The sequence below is a fragment of the Lineus longissimus genome, chromosome 4 (genome assembly GCF_910592395.1).
Source record: "Lineus longissimus chromosome 4, tnLinLong1.2, whole genome shotgun sequence".
Taxonomy (NCBI): domain Eukaryota; kingdom Metazoa; phylum Nemertea; class Pilidiophora; order Heteronemertea; family Lineidae; genus Lineus; species Lineus longissimus.
Genome location: NC_088311.1, coordinates 5,612,166 through 5,621,234, shown reverse-complemented (window position 1 = coordinate 5,621,234; position 9,069 = coordinate 5,612,166). Strand labels below are relative to the sequence as shown.

The 9,069-nt window shown below is 42.4% G+C and overlaps 2 protein-coding genes across 2 annotated transcripts; both read right to left on the bottom strand.

The window, feature by feature from the left end:
* Positions 1 to 1,897: 1,897 nt before the first annotated feature.
* Positions 1,898 to 5,508, bottom strand: LOC135485948 (surface protein-like). Its single transcript, XM_064768371.1, has 7 exons — positions 4,382 to 5,508; positions 4,013 to 4,144; positions 3,668 to 3,730; positions 3,167 to 3,386; positions 2,759 to 2,837; positions 2,449 to 2,542; positions 1,898 to 2,255 (listed from the first exon to the last, which is right to left on the bottom strand). The coding sequence occupies exons 1-7, from the start codon at positions 5,499 to 5,501 to the stop codon at positions 2,188 to 2,190; spliced, it is 1,776 nt and encodes a 591-aa protein (XP_064624441.1). The 5' UTR covers positions 5,502 to 5,508; the 3' UTR covers positions 1,898 to 2,187.
* Positions 5,509 to 5,532: 24 nt separating this feature from the next.
* LOC135485992 (peptidyl-prolyl cis-trans isomerase 8-like) lies at positions 5,533 to 7,157 on the bottom strand. Its single transcript, XM_064768430.1, has 2 exons — positions 5,615 to 7,157; positions 5,533 to 5,555 (listed from the first exon to the last, which is right to left on the bottom strand). Exons 1-2 carry the CDS (start codon positions 7,155 to 7,157, stop codon positions 5,533 to 5,535), a joined length of 1,566 nt encoding a protein of 521 aa, XP_064624500.1.
* Between the last annotated feature and the right edge of the window lie 1,912 nt (positions 7,158 to 9,069).

Below are 9,069 nucleotides of genomic sequence, written 5' to 3'. Positions count from 1 at the left end.
TGTAGCTATGCTGAGTACACTACCCATGGCACATGCCATTGCAAACGACAGTGTTGCAATCTGTGCTCCAACCTGGCTGGTTGACCCGCATTTAGGGATATGTTCAGAGCCTGGTTCTACTGAAGACAGTATCTATAGCATGGTCAAGCCCAGGACAGTGTTACAATCTGTGTTCCCACCTGTCTGGTCCATCGGCATTCAGGGACATGTCCAGAGCCAAGCCAGCCAGGACATGGTGCGAGTTTTGTATACCTGGAGGGCTGTATAGGGACATGTTCACAGCCTGGCTGTGCTGAGGATAGTGTTTATAGAATGGTCATGCCGCAGAAGGTGTTACAGTATGTGTTGCAACCTGTCTGGTAAATGAGGGACATACTCACAGCCTGGTTGGACTGAGGGCAGTGTTTATGGAATGGTCATGCCTGAGACGGTGGTACAGTCTGTGACGCAGTCTGTCTAGTCAATCAAGGACATGTTCACAGCCTGGCTGTACCAGAGACAGTGTTTATCGAATGGTCCAGACGGTGTTACAGTCTGTGTTGCAACCTGCCTGGTTAATATCAGGGACATATTTACAGCCTGTTTGTGCCAAGGACAGTGTCTTTACATGTCCATGTCATGAGCAGTGTTATCTGCGTCGCAACCTGCCTGGTATATCAGGCACATGTTAACAGCCTGCTGGTTGTACTATTGAAGGACAGTGTTCATATTACGATCATGTCAAGGACAGTGTAACAACCAGTGTTGCAACCAGCCTGGTACATGTTCACAGCCTGGTTGTACTATTGAAGGACAGTCTCCTGGCTTGACTATTGAAGGACAGTGTTTTTAATTTCCATGCCAAGGAAAAGCTGCATTGCAACCTGCCTGGTTAATATCAGGGACATATTTACAGCCTGTTTGTGCCAAGGACAGTGTCTTTACATGTCCATGTCATGAGCAGTGTTATCTGCGTCGCAACTTGCCAGCTGGTACATCAGGCACATGTTAACAGCCTGCTGGTTGTGCTATTGAAGGACAGTGTTCATAGTACCGTCATGTCAAGGACAGTGTAACAACCAGTGTTGCAACCAGCCTGGTACATGTTCACAGCCTGGTTGTACTATTGAAGGACAGTCTCCTGGCTTGACTATTGAAGGACAGTGTTTTTAATTTCCATGCCAAGGAAAAGCTGCATTGCAACCTGCCTGGTTAATATCAGGGACATATTTACAGCCTGTTTGTGCCAAGGACAGTGTCTTTACATGTCCATGTCATGAGCAGTGTTATCTGCGTCGCAACCTGCCAGCTGGTACATCAGGCACATGTTAACAGCCTGCTGGTTGTACTATTGAAGGACAGTGTTCATAGTACCGTCATGTCAAGGACAGTGTAACAACCAGTGTTGCAACCAGCCTGGTACATTACGGACATGTTCACAGCCTGGTTGTACTATTGAAGGACAGTATCCTGGTTTGACTATTGATGGACAGTGTTTTTAATTTCCATGCCAAGGAAAAGCTGTATTGCAACCTGCTTGGTTTATCAGGGACATATTTACAGACTGTTTGTGCCAAGGACAGTTCTTATAAATGTCCATGCCAAGGATTGTGTGGATATCACTGTTGCAACCTGCCTGGTGTAACAGGGACATGTTCACAACCTGGTTGTACTATTGAAGGACAGTGCTTTACATTGTCAAGTACAAAGTCTCATCCCATTCAGGACAAACTCTGTTGGGCAATGCTCAGCTGTGATGGTCTTCAATATTAGGGAAGTTTTTCAACATGGAGCTGAACATTTCCGAGGACAACTTTTTTGTCTGAATATAGTACCCGGTATGTGTAAACTATTGCAGGCTATAGGGCCTACTGAAGCCTCACCATCACAGCTAGAAGTTCAAGACAACACAAAGATATAATACTAGTTATCACCTGCATGATAATGTATTGCACTACTCGAAATAATCAAATACATGTAGAAAGCATCATCATTTTGTAACTATCGATAGCATTCTGACCAATCAGTCCTTAAAAAATGGCATACTGTCAACACCACACCATCAATTGTCTGTCGTCAGATTTTCCACATGATAAAGCTTTCTCTCCTAGCTCCACACAATTAACTTTCGAGTCCTTTATCCTTCATATCCCTTGTGAATTATTCAGTTTTCACACAACAGTCCATGGTATGATATCCATCCTTCGATTAATCCGCAAAAGATTCTTGTTTTTTTGCTCTTTTCTCGAACTTCTTTAATTTGGTGAATTGAGATGCTAAAAAAGACAAGGCACAACATTGTTAATTGTAGACCTAGTTACTGACTGATGAAGGACACTGTTGAAGTTAATGTAATTCTTTTAAGTTGCCGTTTAAGACTAGTTCCAGTCTGTGGATGCTTTACAAACTTTTACTTTCATTAGTTCTGTTTTGTTTCTCTAACTGTAGCTTTGTCCAAGCCAAGCTTACCCAAATGCTGTGATCGTTTGACCTCCTCAACCAGTGCATTCATGTCAAGGCTGGCCTGCAACGACCTGATCTCTCGCACCATATCCACTGAAACCTGGAGCAGGGAAAGAAAATAAATTTCACACAGCGCAAATAAGATTTTTCAGTGACGATACTGCTCATTCTATATCCAGCATTAATATCTCGTTCTTGAAATTGACATTCCTTGTATCTTGTTGGTCTATGCCTGGACAAGTAAGATATCTTCCAACTGAGAAAAATCGATCTTGCCTTCTCAAGAGCTCTCTTTTAAAAGGTGCACGAATCTCACCTTATATTGGACATGATCTTTTTTCTCGTCTTCAATAGATGCCAATAACTTGGAAACATGTCTCCTGAGCTTGTTGTATCTGCAAATCGATCAGGTTAAGAGCATTAGAACTGGAGGAAATCATTTGTGGCTGGTGAAAAAGCAAATTTTCAAGCACAATTTTAATAGTTTGTCAACAAATTTGCTGGACTTGCTTAGTCCGATCAAAGCCCAAACTAAGTCAGAACCATAATATAATGATACCTGAGGCCTCAGCTTCAGACACCAGTACCATGTTGTTTGAGCACCACTGTGTAATCCTAGTCATAACTCAGTAATTACTCTTGAAATGATCATCGGTCTCTAGCAAGATCACATAATCAAATAGTCAAATTATAGAAAAATCAAAACCAAGTATGTTACCAGTACCTCTCTACAGCAGCATTGCCTCTATTCGTACTTGGCCAAGTCATTGGCAACGTCTCCAGAACTCTCTCCACATTCAAAGCAACAAGTTGTTTCTCTGACCGGTCCACATCTATCCCAGCTCCGCTAGTAGAACAACGCACTTCATCCAATGCACTCAACATCGCTTGAATTTCCCGTGGATTGAAGGCACCATGAACTTCCTCATAGACTTTCTTATTCACTGAAATATTGAAAATATAAATGATCAGGCTTTTCATGCAACTGTAGCAAGAGAACATTCACAGCTCCAGAGGAGTCCAGTAAAGTAACTCTGAACAACCACAAACTGTAGTAATAAATGCTTCCACCTAAGAATGAATGCACAAGTACGTGTAACTGAATAACATGATAGCTAGGACTATTTCAACGTGAGCAGCACACACCAATACATGTACCTGTACATGTAAATCTATCTGTGAGACCAGTTCTCTCTACCCAAAATTACAACAAAACCATACCCACCTTTGTCAAACACCTTTTGCACGATGTCCTTAGGTATGGGATGTTCATCGATAACATTCTGAGCTGAAAGAGCAATGGAGTACTCATGTACATTAACATTGATCAGGTGACCTTTACATCTTAATTCTGAAGTGGAACAGTTTACACTGTGTCATTAACAACTGTGTCACTACATGTAGCTACCAATTGCAGGACCAAGAAATCACCCCAACAGTTAAGAATTATCAAAAGCCTTGACTCAGTAGTGATATGACCTTTCACTGGAAAGATCTCGATGAGGACTTTCTGATGATACTACTTAAGTTTTCTTACAGGGATTTCTTCAAAAGGGGTACAGGTGCTTACCAGTCAACTTGTTGTAGACGTTCATCACTAGAGGATCAGTAGGGTTGATTGGCATAGCAAGAATGTCCAACTGCTGGTGGATGAAGTCCCGGTCCTTCATATGTTGCCTGACATCAACATGAACAGTAGTCGCTGGAAGAAAGCACAACAGATTACTTGTATGGCAGAACAAAAGGTTGGGTCAAGAAATCAATCGGCTTGATGCAATTAGGTCCTCTGTTTAGCCTTTGGTTACAATTCCTGATGCAGTTGCATGCCTCTTGTATGGATATGCTTCTTGTATGGCATGTCTACCAGCCTACGACAAATACAAAATCAGGTGATTTTCTTAGGGCATTTCACACATGTCAGAGTTACATGAATCTTTACCTGGTACATTTCTCCTCTTCCTCTTGGCCTTTCCACCTTTTGTGGTATTCGCACGACTTGCATTGCCATCCTCCTTATTGTTCTTATCGCCACCTGAAGACTTATCCATGGCCTTAGGCTCGTCCTCATCTCTAGCAACTGGTTCTATCCCAGAAATTTCGAATGAATCTAGTCTCCCTTTTCTTCCCTTCTCTAGAGTACCAGCACCAAGTCTTTTTTCAATGAAGACCCTACTGCCTTCCTCAAATCTATTTTCCTTCTTCTCCACCACTTGATTAACAGCATCATTAACACTCTCATTATCATCATTTACGAAAACTTGTTCATCATGATCATCATCTTCTTCTTCTGCAACACCTTGCGAGACTGTATGTTGACCAGAATCTTCCCTAACATTCTCCAATCCTACGTTTTGCAACCCGACCCCATCACCTCTCCTTAGTCCCTGACTGATACTACTAGACTTATCAGAATCAGACTGTTCATTACCTTCATCAATCAAAGGTGCAGAAAATTTTGCAGCTTGTTCCTCAAGGTTTTGCTGGTCATCCCCAACATCACCATCAACATCCTCTCTACCATCGTCATCGATATCATCATCATTGGCACTACCGTTATCAACATTCTCATCATCATCACCATCTTCATCAGCACCAGCATCGACGTCTCCATCATCAGCATCATGGTCATCATCAGCATCACGGTCATCATCAGCATCACTGACAGCATCATCATCGGCATAATCAACAACACCATCATTAGCAGTTGCATTAGAATTGAAACCAGAGTGCTCTTCAATTTCCTCATGCACTACACTGAGTTTCTTCCTGGAATGACGCCGTGGTTTAATCTGAGTGGTATCACCATCATCATCGTCAAGAACAGTATCCTCTCTCATCATGCGCCTGGCCTTATCGTGTGAGCCAGTGGGTCTTCGTCCTTGGCTTGCCCTTTCATTCCCACTCTCTAGCGGCTCAGGTAAATTTACAGCAATTTCATCATTCTCTTGGTCACCCGTTTCATAAATCTCAGCTCTTTCAATGCTGAAGTTTTTTGCTGGGCTGTTCAAATCTTGTCTTTCAAAACATCTTTCAACAGCTTGTCCACTTGCCTTGGACATCCTGACATTGTCTGAAGCACCCCCTGCACCATCATGTTGATTTCTTGGAGAATCCTGCGGAGCAGCATACCTCTTTCTAGGGGAAACTCTGCGCTTATTCGGGGTCAACTCACGTTCCTTACGAACCTTCGATGGAGTTTCAATAAGCTCTGCAATTTCCTTGATTGGTGGTGAGGACATCTTATCAGTTCTTCTCGACCCATTATTTACTACTCCTCCCAATTGATTTGCGATATTCTCCTGGACATTCCTTGGCTTGGAATCCATATAACTCACCTCATCCACTTCCATTTCAGTTGCATCCTTGCCATCCCTCCGTCTACCAGAACTCCTTCGTTGAGAACTTGTCGACTTCCTTGACTCTCTTGTTGAACTTGCGGTATCAGTATTTTCAGCAGTAACGCGCCCACTTCTATTACTCCTCGCATAATCGCTCTCACTCTCCACAATTTTACGGGATCTATTTGATTGTCTTGGTCGCACTGGTTCACTATCCGACTCCACATTATCCCCACTGACATCGCCGGGTACTGGTTGTGTCTCGGGGACCGTCACATCTTCAACGCCTGGCATTTCTTCCTCTCCCGAATCAGGGCATGTTTCTGGAACAAAAACCGAACCTCTAGTTCTGTTAAGACTCTCATCTCCATTCCTCCTGGTCCTGGTTCTAGGTTCCTCTTCATCAGCTCTTCTCATCCTTGAAGAATCCCTTGAGTTATGCTTCCTTGAAGTTGAAGCAGCATTGGACAGATTAGTCTTTATGCGATAAACTTTGCTTGGACTTGGCTCCTCAAGACTGCTTGACCCATTGAGACTTTCATCCATCTTTCTCCTAGTCCTGGTTCTGTTTCCAGGTTCCTCTTCATCAACATCTCTTACTCTTGAAGAATCCCTCAAGTAATACTGTCTCGAAGTCGAAGTAGCAGACTGATTAGTCTTTATGCGGTAAACTTTACTAGGACTTGGCTCCTCAAGACTGCTTGACCCATTGAGACTTTCATCCCTCTTTCTCCTAGTCCTGGTTCTGTTTCCAGGTTCCTCTTCATCAACTTCTCTTACTCTTGAAGAATCCCTCGAGTAATTCTGTCTCGAAGGCGAAGCAGCAGACTGAATAGTCTTCATGCGGTAAACTTTGCTTGGACTTGGCTCCTTAAGACTGCTTGACCCATTGAGACTTTCATCCCTCTTTCTCCTAGTCCTGGTTCTGTTTCCAGGTTCCTCTTCATCAACTTCTCTTACTCTTGAAGAATCCCTCAAGTAATTCTGTCTCGAAGTCGAAGTAGCAGACTGATTGGTCTTCATGCGGTAAACTTTACTTGGACTTGGCTCCTTAAGACTGCTTGACCCATTGAGACTTTTATCCCTCTTTCTCCTAGTCCTGGTTCTGTTTCCAGGTTCCTCTTCATCAACATCTCTTACTCTTGAAGAATCCCTCAAGTAATTCTGTCTTGAAGTCGAAGTAGCAGACTGATTAGTCTTCATGCGGTAAACTTTACTAGGACTTGGCTCCTCAAGACTGCTTGACCCATTGAGACTTTCATCCCTCTTTCTCCTAGTCCTGTTTCCAGGTTCCTCTTCATCAACTTCTCTTACTCTTGAAGAATCCCTCGAGTAATTCTGTTTCGAAGGCGAAGCAGCAGACAGATTAGTCTTCATGCGGTAAACCTTGCTTGGACTTGGCCCCTCAGGATAAAAGTTGTCATATCTTCCCTCGCCCTCTTTAAATTTAAAATCTGATGGTCGAGTCAGGCACCTCCTCAAAATGCTGTCATCCTCGCCCTGCTCTGGAACATGTACACTCCGTGCTCTGGTCACTCTGAAAAACTCGCCCTGCTTAGCTCGTTCCCGTTCCGGGCCTCTAGACAGAGAAATGTCACTAGTCTTATCCTGCCTGTGTTTCAACTTTACTCTTAATTCAGGATCAGGGTGCCCCTCAACTACAGTTTCATTTTTTCTTGCTTCAGCTGTATTTGACCTTACAGATGTGTTCCCCACATCTTTATTACTGAGTTGGTTCCCTTGCGTTTCTGCAGCGTGGCTTAGACGTGGTTTTTTCTTAACAACATTGTCTTCGTCATCTTCACGAAGCTCATCCAGGAGGCTCATTTTGGTTTTGCGAGAACGACCTGGAATGTAGAAAGAAATACATTGACAGGTTCAAAAAACACAAACCAGAGCACATTCAGAACGCATCAGAAGGCCAAAGCAAATAAATCTTTGATTTTTTCAATCCAAGAAGCCACTGTGAGCCTTTGTTCAGGTGAAAAGCAGACTGTTCACAGCCGAAACAAACTTGCCAGACTGGTCTATTGGAAGTTAGTGTTGTGAGAGATGCATCAAAGCTGGCACTAGCAATTCATTAATGAGGTTAGACTAATAAAGCAAGGCTTTGATTGAAGCATGATGTCTGAGGTGTCTTCCTCTGTAACATGCCGCTAACTTACGCTTGCTTCTATTAGCAGAAGACTTCCCATCAGGACTGTGTTTACTTGTTTTATCATCCTGACCCAAATTGAAGGACATTCTAGTACTCTCAAACTGTGGGTTCATGGATAAGTTAGAAATATCCATTGCTATTGAACTCTGGAAAGAAATTATGAACCTCTTAGTTGATATCAAGGGACAAATGAAATGAAATCTATGTAATACCAAAACTAAATGGTCCTGGGACCTTGGGAAAAAGTCTCATGCACTAAAGAAGATTAGCCACAAAGACCAAGTACAGAAATATATTTCTAACAAATAATACATTTTCACCAGATAGTCATAGTGCGATAATATTGTCAGCTACAAACCCTTAATTTCGGATTCTTAGGCTCTTTACACTTATTATAGCTCTGCCAAAATCTCACCAATCTTCCCGACTTTCTTGGCAGTCCACCTAGCCTCCTTTTCATCCTGTCAAACAGGGTCTCATCAAGTAACTCATCCGGTACATCTTCAGCTCTTGGCAGTCTTGCTGCTAAGGAGCCCGACCGCCTTGGTGTTGAAGCGCTCATGTTTAAGCCCCTAAATGTTATACAAATGCAAAGCCATACGGACACCTATCTCATCTGAAAAAAAAGATGTCTAATCAAAATCATGACGATATAGCTGACTCAGTGGAAGAAACCGAGTTTGACATTTATTTCTGAGATGCCCCCTTTCTTATTTTCTGGTTTTTGGCCCAAGGGCCAGGAACTTTTAACTTAGCATTTGGCAGATTTACAGCAAATTGTACATCAATATCTTGAACAGTTTGTGCTTTGAGAAACTACTTATCAAAAATTGATTTAACAAAACTGATATGAGTTTAGTAATCTACCTTATTTCGATATTTTATAGACTTTTTTTAACTTTTCGGATTTCATTTTCACCGCCGGAGGGAAACACTAAAGTTGACTTTTCACGACTGTCACCGTTGTGAATGACGCTATCGCCAGATGGCGCGCCTAATAAAAACCTTTATTTCGCAATTTCTTGCCTAATTTAGATTCTGGAATAAAATAATATCATCTGATTGACTTTTTATATTTTATGTAACTGATTTTTTGAACCCATTACCAGTTTTTAATGATAATTGAATAAT